Raw genomic sequence first — 17,766 nt, forward strand, 5'->3', positions numbered from 1 at the left:
AAAAAAATTGGGGGGGCTAGAGGGGTGGTCAGGGATCGAGAGAGAAGAGCCCCAGCCACTGCACCCGGTGGGGTTCCAGTTGGAGTCCCTACGACCATGGGAACAGGAATGGGAACAGTTTTACACAGAGGAGTCGGAGGATGACGACGACGATGAGTTTCTGTTCCCTAACTCGTGGGGGCTCCCGAAGGAGTCCTCACTGGAGGAGGATTGGCGAGAGAGAGAGAAGGACTGGAGCAGTCTGAGAGAGGAGGCCACCACGTTACGGGGTGCTGTTAGCTCAGAGGGAGCAGGAGTTATCCGTTCAGAGGGAGGCGCTACAGGAGGCTCAAAGGGAGAAGGAAGTAGTGGAGGCACGGAGAGAGGAGCTGGTCAGGCAACAAAAGGAGCGTGTGTTCATTGAGGAACCTAGGTATGCGGAGATACGCACTGTGTTGCCAGTGCGCATTCACAGCCCAGTGCGTCCTGTGCCAGCGCCCCGCACGTGTCATGCGAAAGTGGGCATCCGGCCAGGACGGGTTGTGCCAGCACCCCGCACCAAACAAGTGGTGCGTGTCTCCAGTCCGGCCCGTTCCTGCTCCTCGCACCAGACCAGTGGTGCGTGTCCCCAGTCCAGCCCGGCCCGGGCCTGCTCCTCACACCAAGCCAGTTGTGCGTGTTCCCAGTCCGGCACGGCCCGTGCCCGTTCCACCGGTGCTTGGTCCAGCACCGGTCAGCTGCTCCACTCCGGAGTCAGAGCAGTCCGCTCCACCGGTGCCTAGTCCAGCTCCGGTCAGTGGCTCCACTCCGGAGCCAGAGCAGTCCGCTCCACCGGTGCCCAGTCCAGCTCCGTTCGGCGGATCCACTCCGGAGCCAGAGCAGTCCGCTCCACCGTTGCCCAGTCCAGCTCTGGTCGGCGGCTCCACTCCGGAGCCAGAGTAGTCCGCTCCACTGGCGCCCAGTCCAGCTCCGGTCAGCGGATCCACTCCGGAGCCAGAGCAGTCCGCTCCACCGGCGCCCAGTCCAGCTCCGGTCAGCGGATCCACGCCGGAGCCAGAGCAGTCCGCTCCACCGGCGCCCAGTCCAGCTCCGGTCAGCGGATCCACTCCGGAGCCAGAGCAGTCCGCTCCACCGGCGCCCAGTCCAGCTCCGGTCAGCGGATCCACTCCGGAGCCAGAGCAGTCCGCTCCACCGGTGCCCAGTCCAGCTCCAGTCAGCGGATCCATTCCGGAGCCAGAGTAGTCCGCTCCACCGGTGCCCAATCCAGCTCCGGACAGCGGCTCTACTCCAGGCCCAGATGTCAGCCCCTCTCCAGGGTCGGGGCCTCCCACACCAGGGTCCAGACAGGGCTTGGTGCATTGTGGGAGGAAGGAGAGGGGAAGCATCGCGCCGAGGTCCAGACCAGACCAGGGGCGCAACGGGGAGGCAGAGAGGGAGAGGTCGTCACGCCCGGACCCGGATCCTCCCCTAATGAGTCAGGTTGGTGCAGCCGGAGTACGCACCTTTGGGGGGGGGGGGGTACTGTCACGCCCTGATCAAGAGAACTCTCGTTGGTTGGGTCAGGGTGTGAGTTTTCTGTTGAGATCTATGTTAGTGTATTTCTATGTGGTAGATCTAGGGTGTATTACTATGTTTGGCCGGGTGTGATTCCCAATCAGAGACAGCTGTCGCTCATTGTCTCTGATTGGGGATCATACTTAGGTAGCCTGGTTGCCTACCTTAGTTGTGGGATCTTGTTCCGTTTAGGCTTGTATGTGTATAGCCAGAGGACTTCACGTTACGGTGTTTCTTGTTTTGTTGTATGTTTATTGAGTAAATAAACATGTACGCTTTTCACGCTGCACCTTGGTCTGACCCGTCTCTCAACGATCGTGACACTTAGCGACTTTGTCGCTATATTTAGCGAGTTTTCAGACCCCTCTAGCGACACGTTTTCAAAAAAGCGACTAGCGACAAATCTAGCAACTTTTTCTGGTGTTATTGGAGACTTTTGGAGACTCTGACGTGAAAGCACGTATCGTTCTTACTCTTCTCAACGAGCAGCGGGTGCTGCCGTGGGCCCCACCCCCACCCCCACCCCCAGGGCCCCCTCCGTCCCAAAGCACTCACAGGCGGCCCAGTCCTCATGCAGCAGTCCCTCCCAGCTGCAGTCAGAGCAGGAGATGTTCATCCCTCCGCGTCCAGACTGCAAATGAATCGCGCATGCGGGAAGCCGTCGCTGGCTGATCCCGCCCTGGCTGATCCCACCCTGGCTGATCCCACCCTGGCTTACATTCAGGGCGGGATGTAAATGTAAAACATTTTTTTTTTTTATATCGAGAGAAGAAAGTTCATTTGTAGTTCTAAACATATTTAGGGTGTTTTTTACTCACTTGTTGTCTTTCCCACAACGTTATTCCTCTCTCCTACAGCGTCCATCACAATTACATGCAGATGGCCAATTATGCAAATTAGGTGATGATGTCATTTAGCGACTTCTAGCGACTTTTAGGACAGCCAATAGCTACTTTCCTTACTGATGAGTTGGCAACACTGCCCTTCTGATCACACACACACACATAAGCTACATAGATAAGCAGACACCCAGTCACGTCAGCACACACCCACTTTTTCAGAGCCTCACCTGTTGCCTACAAATTAACAAGCGGTCAGGTGAGTGTCAATAGTCTATTATTTCTCACAAACATTACTCGCCATTGAGGGCAAGTCTGACTTTTACCCATTGGAAGATTCCAAACAAGGTGCGACACCTCGGTCTACAGTTATAAAATGGGTAGAGGTCTAAAACATTCCACACCAGTGACAGCCAGTCTGTCTTGGAAGATTCCAAACAAGGTGCGACACCTCGGTCTACAGTTATAAAATGGGTAGAGGTCTAAAACGTTCCACACCGGTGACAGCCAGTCTGTCTTGGAAGATTCCAAACAGGGTGGAGAAACGCTTACTACACTTGCTGTTATTAAGTGAGTACATATTTTCTGTGTCATGTTTCAGGACAGTACAGTGAGTCCGGCATTAGAATCTAACTAGTGTAGACCTAGTGTAAAAAGTTAAGCAACAGGTAGAAGATTGTAACAAGTTGAAGAAATGAAATGGGTAAAGTAAATAGGATAGACCACATCTGTTAAGTTTTTTTATGACCCCACCAAAAAAGATCAATGATAATACAAATAAAATAAACGTTTTTAAAAATATTGAAACGTTTATAAGCATCTTGATAAGGGATACAGCAAAAATGTCCCATCCAAAGATCTTCAAGTCACCACTATCAATCCGTGTCATTCATATGTGCTTTTGTGAAGAAAATACTTTCTGATTGAGACGTTCTGTTCCAATGAGAGTTCATCTGGGGTTATAAGACGTTCATTTCCTCATCACGTGATCTGGAATCACAGCAGAAAAACAGACAGCGTGCGAGACAGAGAAGTCCATATCACTCCAAAGACATGACGGTCACAGATGTCTCCCGCTGTACGATGGAAGTTATAGAAGTTGAGGAATTCTTACGGAACCCTCCGCCCGGTTTCACGGTAGAGGCTGGCTACCGATTCGTGAAAAGCGATCCTGAAAACTGCTGCGTGTTCATCGATGACTTTGAGTTATCCAGAGTAGGAAAAGTAGTCTTCCAGCACTCGCCAGGAAAGTAAGGAATATGTTAATTTAAAAAGTTAGGTTAGTCAGCCTTGAAAACATAATTCAGATGCGCATCAACTTCTCAGCAATCGACAATTCATCTAACCATTTATTTTGTTTCAGGAAAATCACAGTGCGCAATTTGGGAGATTACACTCGCTTCAGGAAGAGCCTAACCTCAAAAAAGATATATATACTGGTGTCTGCATGTGAAAGTAAACTTTCATCGACAGATAAGAAATCTCCCAAAAACCTCAAAGGTAAATTTTCACTGTTCTATCTATAATGGACCTGTGGGCTGCAGCAGACAAGGCGTAAGCCAAAACCACACGGTGCGTCTGTCTGTGTGCGCTGCGCTGTAGTCCATGGTTTTCCTAAATGACTTTTCATAACGTTACTCTTTACAGCATCAAATACCAGATTGCATAATTTAATGTATGTACAGGAGTAAATGTTATCCACCAATACATGCATAATGTATCAGGCTATCAGCAGCACATAGTTCTTAACCATGCAGTGAAACAACAGCATTTTATTGATGTATTTTTAACCTGGGCTGGCCCCTCCTATGTAGGTTATAATGAATCACTCGGTACTTCCCAAATTGTGCCTTATTCCCTATATAGTGCACTTCTTTTGACCAGGGTTCTGGTCAAAAGTATTGCACTATATAGGGAATAGGGTGCCATTTGGGATAGAACTGCGGTTTTTGACCGGTTGCAGGCGGTGCAGTGTGACTTTTAGGTCTGACTCACGGCCTAACTACAGTGCAATTGAAAAGGATTCAGACCCCTTGACTTATCCACATTTTGTTACGTTACAGCCTTATTCGAAAAATGTGTTAAATAAATAAAAATCCTCATCAATTTACACACAATACCCCATAATGACAAAGTAAAAACAAGTTTTATTACAAATAAAAAAAACTGATACCTTATTTCCAAAAGTATTCAGACCCTTTGCAATGACTCGAAATTGAGCTCAGGTGCATCCTGTTTCCATTGATCATCCTTGAGATGTTTCTACAATTTGATTGGAGTCCACCTGTCATAAATTCAATTGATTGGGCATGATTTGGAAAGGCACACACCTATCTATATAATGTCCCACAGTTGACAGTGCATGTCAGAGCAAAATCCAAGCCATGAGGTCGAAGGAATTGTCCGTAGAGCTCAGAGACAGGATTGTGTCGAGGCACAGATCTGGGGAAGGATACCAAAAAATGTCTGCAGCATTGAAGGTACCCAAGCACATGACAGCCCACTTGGAGTTTGCCAAAAGGCACCTAAAGGACTCAGACCTTGAGAAACAAGATTCTCTGTTCTGATGAAACCAAGATTGAACTCTTTGGCCTGAATGCCAAGCGTCACGTCTGGAGGAAACCTGGCGCCATCCCGACAGTGAAGCATGGTGGTGGCAGCATCATGCTGTGGGGATGTTTTTCAGCGGCAGGGACCAGTCTAGTCAGGATCGAGGTTAAGATGAACGGAGCAAAGTACAGAAAGGTCCTTGATGAAAACCTGCTCCAGAGTGCTCAGGACCTCAGACTGGGGGGTGAAGATTCCCCTTCCAACAGGACAACGACCCTAAGCACACAGCCAAGACAATGTGGTAGTGGCTTCGGGAGAAGTCTCTGAATGTCCTTGAGTGGTCCAGCCAGAGCCCGGACTTGAACCTGATCAAACATCTCTGGAGAGACCTGAAAATAGCTGTGCAGTGACACTCCCCATCTAACCTGACAGAGCTGGAGAGCATCTGCAGAGAAGTATGGGAGAAACTAGCCAAATACAGGCGTGCGAAGCTTGTAGCGTCATACCCAAGAAGACTCGAGGCTGTAATCGCTACCAAAGGTGCTTCAACAAAGTACTGAGTAAATGGTCTGAATACTTATGTAAATGGTATTCTTTTTTATTTTATTTTTGCTTTATCATTATGGGGTATTGTGTGTAGATTGAGGGGAAAAACAAACAATTTAATCCATTTTAGAATAAGGCTGTAACATAACAAAATGTGGAAAAAGTAATAGGGGTCTGAATACTTTCTGAATGCACTGTACAGAGACTCATTGCCTCTTCACTGTGGTGGATTGGTGAAAGGTTTTATTACTAACTAACACAGTGGTCATCACATGACTAACTCTCTCTCTCTCCCCAACCCCTCTCTCTCCCTCCTTCTCACTCTCCCCCTCTCTTTCTCTCTCTCTCTCTCTCCCTCTCCTTTTCTCCCTCCCGCCCAGTGCTCCAGCGGTATGTGGTGGCCATTGATGGCCGTAACGCTCTGATCAAGTGGGAGATGGAGAGAGGCCTGGACAGGACTATCTCCTCTGTGGCTGGGGAGAGCTACAGGGTCGATGTGAGTTTGTCATTTTCCTGTTATAAAAATAACATTTTAATAAGAGTGTGATTCTTGGATAACACGCTTATTTTCTTTATGCAACCACCTCTCAAGATGATGACATTGAAAATAGCATTTTCATATTTCTTATATTTTAATGTAAAGTTAAAATACATTTTTCCCTCTGCTTTTTGGTTTTCAGATTGACCTGGGTGATGCATTGCGTGGCTGGGCAGGTGAGAGTTTCTGTCTCCTAGGCGACAGAGAGAAGGTCACGCCCGTGTGGAGGGATACCTGCTTCACCCTGAAATATTACTCTGATGCCCTCTTCGACTTCCCACACTGGCTCGGCTTCAGTAAACGCCATTTCAAGGTAAAATACAATGAATGAATAAGGCCTATTTATTTATTAATGGATCTGGAACTGTCCTGTTAGCTTATTGATGTATATTAAAGCAATAAGGCCAGAGGGGGTGTGGTAAATGGCCAATATACCACGGCTAAGGGCTGTTCTTATGCATGACGCAACTCGGAGTGCCTGGATACAGCCCTTAGCCGTGGTATATTGGCCATATACCACAAACCCCAGAGGTGCCTTATTGCTATTATAAACTGGTTACCAACATAATTAGAGCAGTAAAAATAAATGTTTTGTCATACCTGTGATATACCACGGCTTTCAGCCAATCAGCATTCAGGGCTCGAACCACCCAGTTTATAATCTCTACCACAGACCGTTTACTGCTGAATAATCTGTTTCTCTGAATCTTGCTTGTGGCCATCAAAGGGTGTGTCCCAATAATATCTCTGTCCTCCTGAAGTGTGCAGTCGTTCACTACTTCCCACAAATCTAAAAGCATTGAAATATAGTGGAAACTCCCACCAGCCCATGGCAGTGAAATATAGTGGAAACTCCCACCAGCCCATGGCAGTGAAATATAGTGGAAACTCCCACCAGCCCATGGCAGTGAAATATAGTGGAAACTCCCACCAGCCCATGGCAGTGAAATATAGTGGAAACTCTCACCAGCCCATGGCAGTGAAATATGGTGGAAACTCCCACCAGCCCATGGCTCCGTCATTTTCTTTCAAATCAGTGAAGGGAAGTGAACAGTTCCACTCTGGGAGGAAGGAGATGATTGGGCCATACCTAGGGTGTCCACTCTGGGAGGAAGGATATGATTGGGCCATAGCTAGGGTGTCCACTCAGAGGAAGGGAACCAACACATGTTTATTTACTTTGTGATTTCTTCCCTGTAGATCTCCTACCATGGAATATGAGACCTTAGCAATAATCAATAATAGCTATTTGATGGGCAAGAAGACTGGACATAGGCCAAAGATGAGCTATTATATTGACAAGATAGCCGAGTGACCGCTCAAACAATGCAAATACATGTCTTCAATGCTTGAAGGCAAGTGAGGTCAGGAGGGACCATTCTAGCCAATGAGAGGGCAGATACACGTGTGAACAACAGGCACAACCAAGTTGCCGGAATGCCACCTGCATCCATTTATATCAGTACATTTGTAACAGTCTAAAAATTACAAACTTCTATTTGAATCAAATTAGCCCCATGTAATTCAACACTCTCTCATAGACCTCCATACAAAAATGGTCTTATCTCACACGGATATATTTTGGGCGGAGTAAATCCTCTCGCTTCGCCTCTTCCCCTCAACCTAGGCCCATGTTTCAGCGGACAGCGACTCCTGTTAGTTGAAGTGAGACGCTGTCTGCTATGCAGGATTCCACCACTGGGAGGATCTGTTTATCAGCAGACTGGATCATCTCGTTTAGTGTAGGACATGGGATGGTCAGTTTAATGCTGCTGCTTTGATTTGAGAATTGACCCCTCTGCTGCACTGTTATGTTAATGGGAAGACTGAGTAAGCTAGTCGGCATGAAACTATTGTAAGAATAGCCCAAAAGACTTACAATAAGTTGTTTTAAGAAGTTCATATATATACAGCGCCTTCAGAAAGTATTCACTCCCCTTGACTTTTCCCACATGTTGTTGTGTTACAGCCTGAATTTTTGTAAATTGATAAAATAGAGATTATTTTTGTTACTGGCCTACACACAATACACCATAATGACAAAGTGGAATAATGTTTTCCCCCCCAAAAAAAAATTAATGAATAAAAAATGAGTCGGTAAGTATTCAACCCCTTATGGCAAGCCAAAATAAATGTCCTTAACAAGTCACATAATAAGTTGCATGGACTCACTGTGTGCAATAATAGTATTTAACATGATCTTTGAATGACTACTTAATCTCTGTACCCACACATACAATGATCTGTAAGGTCCCTCAGTCGAGCAGTGAATTTCAAACACAGATTTAACCACAAAGACCAGGGACGTTTTCCAATGCCTCGCAAAGAAGGGCACCGATTGGTAGATGGCACAGGCGGCTGGTGGTACCTTAATTGGGAGGACATGCTCTTAGTAATGGCTGGAACGGAATTAATGGAATGGTATTGAAAACATCAAACACATGGTTTCCATGTGTTTAATGCCATTCCATTCACTCCATTCCAACCATTATTATGAGCCGTCCTCCCCTCAGCAGCCTCCTGTGGTAGATAGGTAAAAAATTAAAAAAGAAGACATTGAATATTCCCTTTGAGCATGGGGAAGTTATTAATTACACTTTGGATGATGTATCGATACACCCAGTCACTACAAAGATACAGGCGTCCTTCCTAACTCAGTTGCCCAAGAGGAAGGAAACCGCTCAGGAATGGTGACTTTAAAACAGTTACAGAGATGAATGGCTTTGATAGGAGAAAACTGAGAATTGATCAACAACATTGTAGTAACTCAACAACACTAACCTAATTGACAGAGTGAGAAGAAGGAAGCCTGTACAGAATACAAATATTCCAAAACATGCATCCTGTTTGCAACAAGGCACTAAAGTAATACTGCAAAAACTGTGGCAAAGCAATTAACTTTTTGTCCTGAATACAAAGTGTTATGTTTGGGGCAAATCCAATGTAACACATTACTGAGTACCACTCTCCATATTTTCAAGCATAGTGGTGGCTGCATCATGTTATGGGTATGCTTGTAATCGTTATGGACTAGGGAGTTTTTCAGGATAAAAGATAAACGGAATGGAGCTAAGCACAGGCAAAATCCTAGAGGAAAACCTGGTTCAGTCTGCTTTCGACCAGACCGATGAATTCATCTTTCAGCACGACAACCTAAAACACAAGGCCAAATCTAAACTGGAGTTGCTTACCAAGAAGACCGTGAATGTTCCTGAGTGGCCGAGTTACAGTTTTGACTTAGATCTGCTTGAAAATCTATGGCAAGACTTGAAAATGGCTGTCTAGCAATGACAAACAACCAATTTGTCCAAGCTTGTAGAATTTTGCAAATAATAACAGGCAAATGTTGCACAATCCAGGTGTGGAAAGCTCTTAGAGGCTTACCCAGAAACACTCACAACTGTAATTAATCGCTGTCAAAGGTGCTTCCACAAAGTATTGACTCAAGGGTACTTCTGTATTTCATTTTCAATACATTTGCAAACATTTGTAAAAACATGTTTTCACTTTATCATTATGGGGTATTGTGTGTAGATGGGTGAGAAAAACATATTTAATCCATTTTGAATTCAGGCTGTAATACAAGAAAATATATGCTCTTTATGTAAATGTTGAGATGCTGTATGCTCTTTATGTGGATGCTGAATGCTCTTAATGTAGATGTGGAGATGCTGTATGCTCTTTATGTGGATGCTGAATGCTCTTAATGTAGATGTGGAGATGCTGTATGCTCTTAATGTAGATGTGGAGATGCTGTATGCTCTTAATGTAAATGTGGAGATGCTGTATGCTCTTAATGTAAATGTGGAGATGCTGTATGCTCTTATTATTATTATTATTAATGTAGATGTGGATGCTGTATGCTCTTAATGTAAATGTGGAGATGCTGTATGCTCTTAATGTAAATGTGGAGATGCTGTATGCTCTTAATGTAAATGTGGAGATGCTGTATGCTCTTAATGTAAATGTGGAGATGCTGTATGCTCTTAATGTGGATGCTGTATGCTCTTAATGTAGATGTGGAGATGCTGTATGCTCTTAATGTAGATGTGGAGATGCTGTATGCTCTTTAGATGAAGGGTCACCTTGGACTGACTTTAGAAACTGTTCAAATTACATTTAGAGGGGTAGTTGTGGCTGCTGTGGCATATCAAAACATTTTATTAATTTTCAATGGAATTCAAAATTATGCTCTGTAGTTTTGATTGTTTTTGTGTGTTTCTATTTCCAGACTCAAATAAAAGTATTTTTTAGAAAAATAAAACATGAAATTATTGAGCACAGAAGCGGATAATTGCACCACATTGAATTACACATCACATCACACACTTCCTACCCTTGCACTGTGCGAATACACACATGCACGCACACACAAAGACAATACATAGAGGTCCTACGGCAGTGACTATAAAGTCTAACACAGACAATACATAGACTTTATAGTCACTGCCGAAGTAGGTCTAACACACAGACAATACATAGACTTTATAGTCACTGCCGAAGTAGGTCTAACACACAGACAATACATAGACTTTATAGTCACTGCCGAAGTAGGTCTAACACACAGACAATACATAGACTTTATAGTCACTGCCGAAGTAGGTCTAACACACAGACAGGTTCAGGGAATGAGGAGGAGAGCGGAGGCTGCGTTGGTGATCATTTCCGTGGTGTCTTTATAGTCGTTGCCGAAGTAACGCACCAGCAGGAAGTTGAAGATACCCACAATGCACATCAGGATGAGGAAGGCCAGGACGCGTTTCCCAAACAGGTACCCTGGAGTGCTGTCAGACAGAAACACAGTCAGTCACACACACACACACACACACACACACATACACATACACATACACACACACACACACACACACACATACACATACACACACACACACACACACACAAAACAACAGTCAGTCAGTCACACACACACACACAAAACAACAGTCAGTCAGTTACACATACTTCACACACACAGGTACACACACACCCTCTCACCTTTGAGATGTCTGACCCATGTACCCGACAAAGTACTTCTGCCTGGCCACCAGGTAGATGAGCCCTGCGAAGGCAGCAGGAGCTGAACACACCAAGATCACAGACATAGTGTTAGTTGGGGAATCATACTAGGTGAAAATAGAGACTTGGGAATTGTCACGTGATGTACGGCATCTGTGTGATGATTTACCTTGGTTAAGACACAGCCCAGCACACCACATCACTGCTAGGAAGGTCGGGTAGGAATCCATACAGTTACGACTGGGGGAGACAGACAAGAGAAACACATGATGAAAACCCTAGTTAGGCCTAGATTCAATCAGATCGAGGGTTAACCGGCGATAGCAGACACCCGCATGGCGGGTGAATACAAAACACACAAACACAAACTTACAGTGAATACAAACACACACTGAGACTCGACTCATATGAAGTGTTAGGGCTCTATTCAATCCGTATCTCGGAAATTCAGCATTACAGCGTGATTGACATGTAAAGGCAATGTTCCCCTGTTAACGGTGAGACTGCATTCACGGTTAAAGCTGCATATGTCGGCTCAATCGGAATTACCTTTGAAGTTCTATAGCGGAATCTGTAACGCTTCAGTTTTACAGATTGAATAGAGACCTTTTTTCATTTTTTCTTTATTACTTTCCAATCCCACCACCCCTTCCCTAATTGGAGTAAACTAGTGAACAACAACGCTTAGGCCTCTACTTCCAGCTTATACATACTATATACATTTTATGGACACAGTCAATTTGACAATAATTCTATATTGTTTGTTTTTTCTCCTGAACTTCCTCTACCCTGAACTTCTCCGATCATTTTCATGATGTCCATCCGGTTTGCTTCTATATACCATATCTTTCTAACTGTGCTCTTTCACAAAAGCTCTCAACCTATAACCTACAGTGGGGAGAACAAGTATTTGATACACTGCCGATTTTGCAGGTTTTCCTACTTACAAAGCATGTAGAGGTCTGCAATTTTTATCATAGGTACACTTCAACTGTGAGAAACGGAATCTAAAACAAAAATCCAGAAAATCACATTGTATGATTTTTAAGTAATTAATTTGCATTTTATTGCATGACATAAGTATTTGATACATCAGAAAAGCAGAACTTAATATTTGGTACAGAAACCTTTGTTTGTAATTACAGAGATCATACGTTTCCTGTAGGTCTTGACCTGGTTTGCACACACTGCAGCAGGGATTTTGGCCAACTCCTCCATACAGACCTTCTCCAGATCCTTCAGGTTTCGGGGCTGTCGCTGGGCAATACGGACTTTCAGCTCCCTCCAAAGATTTTCTATTGGGTTCAGGTCTGGAGACTGGCTAGGCCACTCCAGGACCTTGAGATGCTTCTTACGGAGCCACTCCTTAGTTGCCCTGGCTGTGTGTTTCGGGTCGTTGTCATGCTGGAAGACCCAGCCACGACCCATCTTCAATGCTCTTACTGAGGGAAGGAGGTTGTTGCCCAAGATCTCGCGATACATGGCCCCATCCATCCTCCCCTCAATACGGTGCAGTCGTCCTGTCCCCTTTGCAGAAAAGTATCCCCAAAGAATGATGTTTCCACCTCCATGCTTCACGGTTGGGATGGTGTTCTTGGGGTTGTACTCATCCTTCTTCTTCCTCCAAACACAGCGAGTGGAGTTTAGACCAAAAAGCTATATTTTTTTCTCATCAGACCACATGACCTTCTCCCATTCCTCCTCTGGATCATCCAGATGGTCATTGGCAAACTTCAGACGGGCCTGGACATGCGCTGGCTTGAGCAGGGGGACCTTGCGTGCGCTGCAGGATTTTAATCCATGACGGCGTAGTGTGTTACTAATGGTTTTCTTTGAGACTGTGGTCCCAGCTCTCTTCAGGTCATTGACCAGGTCCTGCCGTGTAGTTCTGGGCTGATCCCCCACCTTCCTCATGATCATTGATGCCCCACGAAGTGAGATCTTGCATGGAGCCCCAGACCGAGGGTGATTGACCGTCATCTTGAACTTCTTCCATTTGCTAATAATTGCGCCAACAGTTGTTGCCTTCTCACTAAGCTGCTTGCCTATTGTCCTGTAGCCCATCCCAGCCTTGTGCAGGTCTATAATTTTATCCCTGATGTCCTTACACAGCTCTCTGGTCTTGGCCATTGCGGAGAGGTTGGAGTCTGTTTGATTGAGTGTGTGGACAGGTGTCTTTAATACAGGTAACGAGTTCAAACAGGTGCAGTTAATACAGGTAATGAGTGGAGAACAGGAGAGCTTCTTAAAGAAAAACTAACAGGTCTGTGAGAGCCGGAATTCTTACTGGTTGGTAGGTGATCAAATACTTATGTCATGCAATAAAATGCAAATTAATTACTTAAAAATCATACAATGTGATTTTCTGGATTTTTGTTTTAGATTCCGTCTCTCACAGTTGAAGTGTACCTATGATAAAAATTACAGACCTCTACATGTTTGTAAGTAGGAAAACCTGCAAAATCTGCAGTGTATCAAATACTTGTTCTCCCCACTGTATATACTGATTATGGACACAGTATGCTTTACATTAGTTATCTTCTTGTTAATAGTTGTTGTTATTAGTCCCATCCTTCAGCTCCATTCAACACCTCCCATCTCTTAACACCATTCATATTGGATTTCTATTTGCCATATATTTTTCAACTGTACTGTGATGTTTCACAAAAGTTCTGAACCCTTCTATTTTCATTGTTACTACAGATTGTAAATTGAAAATAAACATTTTTGCTAAAAGTATTATTATATTATTGATCGATTGACTTATGACTTTTCAGATCACCCAGTAGTGCTATTGAATAGAGCCCTTACAATATCTATTGCACATATTCTGTGGTTAGTAAAGGACTCTCTCTGTAGTGTGTCAGTAAAGGAACGTTGATGAAATGTGATGACAACATCCTCAGCCCCTCTCACACTAAGAAGGAGGGGTGGAGGGAGGGTGGGGTGTTAGAAAAATATATTTAATGTGTGACTCAACGCAGCCACACAGCAACTTCCTGAACTTATCCATCAAGAAACTCTTGTTTTTGTTGCAAAATGTTTTACTTTGTGTGTTTGAGTGAGTGTGTTTCTTCACACATGATAATAATATGCCATTTAGCAGACACTTTTATCCAAAGCGACTTACAGTCATGCGTGCATACATTTTTTGTGTATGGGTGGTCCCGGGGATCGAACCCACTACCTTGGCGTTACAAGCGCCGTGCTCTACCGGCTGAGTTAGCCTAACCACCGTTAACTTAAGTCCTCTCTTCAGAGTAGTTTCAAGTTGTATTAGTCGTATGTACGGGACACACATGGTATACACCGTCCAACTAAACGCTTCCTTGCAGCTTCCTTCTGGACAATGCAACAACAATAAGAAATAATGAAAGATGAGAATAGCAACATAAAGTAAATGTCTCAGTAGAACAGAAGAAACATTTCAGCAGAAGTATAATAGAGGAAGGCACAATCTACAGTCCAATATTTACACGTGTTTTGGGGAAGGGGGGGAGGGGGAGGGGGAGGGGTTTATAAAACTGAGCAGTATAATATAAGTGGTCCTCTGTAGCTCAGCTGGTAGAGCACGGCGCTTGTAACGCCAAGGTAGTGGGTTCGATCCCTGGGACCACCCATAAAATAAAAAATTTATGCACGCATGACTGTAAGTCGCTTTGGATAAAAGCGTCTGCTAAATGGTATATTATAAGTGTAGTAGCAGCAGTTGTGATATGAGTGTGTGCTAAGGTGCAGAGTAGAGAAAGGATGTGGGTCCACTGTTTCCTTTTTTTAGTACAGGAAGTACATCAGTGCAATAACGATGGCCTCCAATTAAAGACATTGAAACAACAGTTCTGATCCTCTGTTCCTTCATGTGTCTGTCTTCATCTACGTTATTCGTCTTTTATACCTGAACTTTTAAAGGAAAGGAGACAAGAAGAGGAAGCCACTTCAAACTATTGAGATGCACCCTATGGGCCGATTTCCTGGTCTGAGATTAAGCCAAGTCCTGGAATACAAAGCACTTACAATGGGGCTGTTTCCGTTGAGTATGCTTTTTAGTCCAAGACTTAACATCTGTACAGGAAACCGTCCCAGTCTGACCTCCCCTACAGCCCCAGTCTGACCTCCCCTACAGCCCCAATCTAACCTCCCCTACAGGCACAGGGCAGTTCCACACAGTAAGCAGAATCTAACCTCCCCTAAAGCCACCAGGGCAGTTCCACACAGTAAGCAGAAAGAACTACACCTGATGTGTTTTTTATGGAACTCTGTGATGGTTATAATGTCAGGAGAGACGGCTGCCTCCCAAATGGCACCCTACACCCTACTCCCTACACCCTACTCCCTACACCCTACTCCCTACACCCTACACCCTACTCCCTACACCCTACACCCTACTCCCTACACCCTACTCCCTACACCCTACTCCCTACACCCTACACCCTACTCCCTACTCCCTTCACCCTACTCCCTACACCCTACTCCCTACACCCTACACCCTACTCCCTACTCCCTACACCCTACTTCCTACACCCTACTCCCTACACCCTACACCCTACTCCCTACTCCCTTCACCCTACTCCCTACACCCTACTTCCTACACCCTACTTCCTACACCCTACTCCCTACACCCTACTCCCTTCACCCTACTCCCTACACCCTACTTCCTACACCCTACACCCTACTCCCTACTCCCTACACCCTACTCCCTACACCCTACTTCCAACTCCCTTCACCCTACACCCTACTCCCTACACCCTACTTCCTACACCCTACACCCTACTTCCTACTTCCTACACCCTACTCCCTGCACCCTACATATGACACTACAGTTGACCAGGGTCGGGCACTATGGGCCCTGGTCAACAGTTCCGCACTATAAATAGAAAATAGGGTGGCTATAACCTGGTCTGGTTGGAGTTTGAGGAAACTCCATGGGATGGTTACTAATGTTAGGAGAGATGGAAATCAGATGGAAAAGTCGACTACTCAGATGGAAGAGAAAGGAGACATGGGATATGCAAAACCCTTATCACAAAGCCAACAAAACCAATGTGTACAGAAACACGCAGTCTTGTGTGGGTTGTGGCTTGGCTATTATTAGGTTATGGCTTGGTACATGGGGGTAGTAGCGTTCATGTACATGTAATAAGCAGTAAAGAACATTGGGAAATAATGTCAAACTGGAACAACAGTTCAACACGGTTCAAATGGAACGTCCTTGTTTGGGTTATGGCTTAGTTAATATTCTAAATACACAGGGAAAGAATATAACTGTACATATAACAGTGTGTGTGTGTGTGTGTGTGTGTGTGTGTGTGTGTGTGTGTGTGTGTGTGCATGTGTGAAAGTCACTTACTTGGCGCAAGACACTCTCTCAAAAGCAGAAGTTTTGGTGTTTTGCACTTTACCTTCCTTCTCTACTTTTGTTGCAAAGAAAGCTGTAAATAACACAACAGATACATCACCAACAGTCAGAAATGTATTTCATCATCGATCAGAGAAGCTAAGGAAAATACTTGATTTTCAAGTGATATACCGTAATTTAAAAGCTAGGCATGGTATTCAATTCAAAGCATCAACCGAAAGATTAAATGATAAAAAACATTTTACAGTATGAAAAACAAAGAACATGTCACCACTACTAATGCCTATTAGTCTTAATAAATCACATAGTAAGCTACTTTACAATGCGAGGAAATCCTCCTCGGGTCTCCATTTATAAAGGTATTATTTATCTCAATGGTGGGACTTCCTGGTTCAAATAAAATATATATTTTAATCGATATTACGTTTATAGTCACTCAGCTGAGATAGGGCCGGTTTCCCAGACACAGATAAAGCCTAGTCCTGGACTAAAATCGCCATTGAAAGTGTTTTTTATTCCAGGATTAGGTTTAATATATGTCTGGGAAAAAGACCAATAAAGTGTATTTATTCTCTCACTGACAATGACAATGCAAGTAACTTCGCCACAGTTGTCTTTTTGGCCAGGTCTCCTTTCTATAAATATATTATTCATGTGAATGGGACATCCTAGTTGAAATAAAATAATACATGTAGTAAAATAAAATTTTTGATAATAATAACCATAATAATTGATATAAAGTGTATTAATTGTCTTACCATTCTGCAGGACGCTAATGAGAGTGACGATGACCAAGAGAAAGATGTGTTCCACCACTATGGATACCATGACTACTCAGAACGGAGGGATGGAGGGAGATAACAACAGGGAGGACAGGATGATTGAATATAAGGAGAGGAGGAGGGGGGACAACAGTTATAACTCTCTCTCTCTCTCTGTGTCTGTCGCACACACACACTATCTCTCTATCTCTGTCCTGCACTTCCTCTATTTGTTTTACGCAAATGATTTTTCAGACAATATTTCCTTACTAGTGTGTGTGTGTGACAGGGCCTACCAACGGAGCTCCCTCACCCTTCCGTCATGGTTACGTCACTGTTATTGCCTTTGCTTAGTACATTGAAAACGCCATTGACGAACTAAGAATGTAGACTCCCATATGGTCTAGCGGTTAGGATTCCTGGTTTTCACCCAGGCGGCCCGGGTTCGACTCCCGGTATGGGAATGAGTGTTTTTGTTAGTAGTCTTCCCACCAATAAATCACTATCATAGGCGATTCAATTTACTTACATATTTTTACAATGATGCTTGCATGCATGACTTTCCAATTGGCGAGGAGTTTTCTGCGCGCGGAGAACAGCCAATACATAAACCTAGCTAGAATT

General features: G+C 44.5%; 2 protein-coding genes across 2 annotated transcripts; one reads left to right on the forward strand and one right to left on the reverse strand.

Moving 5' to 3' along the window:
* The first annotated feature begins 3,376 nt into the window (after positions 1-3,376).
* LOC311122430 (mesenteric estrogen-dependent adipogenesis protein-like) lies at positions 3,377-8,541 on the forward strand. The gene is made up of 5 exons (XM_084196787.1): positions 3,377-3,622; positions 3,736-3,872; positions 5,849-5,964; positions 6,149-6,319; positions 7,207-8,541. Exons 1-5 carry the CDS (start codon positions 3,426-3,428, stop codon positions 7,225-7,227), a joined length of 642 nt encoding a protein of 213 aa, XP_084052913.1. The 5' UTR covers positions 3,377-3,425; the 3' UTR covers positions 7,228-8,541.
* Positions 8,542-9,444: 903 nt separating this feature from the next.
* LOC311122431 (arachidonate 5-lipoxygenase-activating protein-like) lies at positions 9,445-17,359 on the reverse strand. Its single transcript, XM_084196788.1, has 5 exons — positions 17,140-17,359; positions 16,373-16,454; positions 11,195-11,265; positions 11,005-11,086; positions 9,445-10,790 (listed from the first exon to the last, which is right to left on the reverse strand). Exons 1-5 carry the CDS (start codon positions 17,207-17,209, stop codon positions 10,628-10,630), a joined length of 468 nt encoding a protein of 155 aa, XP_084052914.1. The 5' UTR covers positions 17,210-17,359; the 3' UTR covers positions 9,445-10,627.
* Positions 17,360-17,766: the final 407 nt, after the last annotated feature.

This window comes from Coregonus lavaretus, assembly GCF_964263955.1.
Source record: "Coregonus lavaretus genome assembly, contig: HAP1_SCAFFOLD_621, whole genome shotgun sequence".
NCBI classification, from domain to species: Eukaryota; Metazoa; Chordata; class Actinopteri; order Salmoniformes; family Salmonidae; genus Coregonus; species Coregonus lavaretus.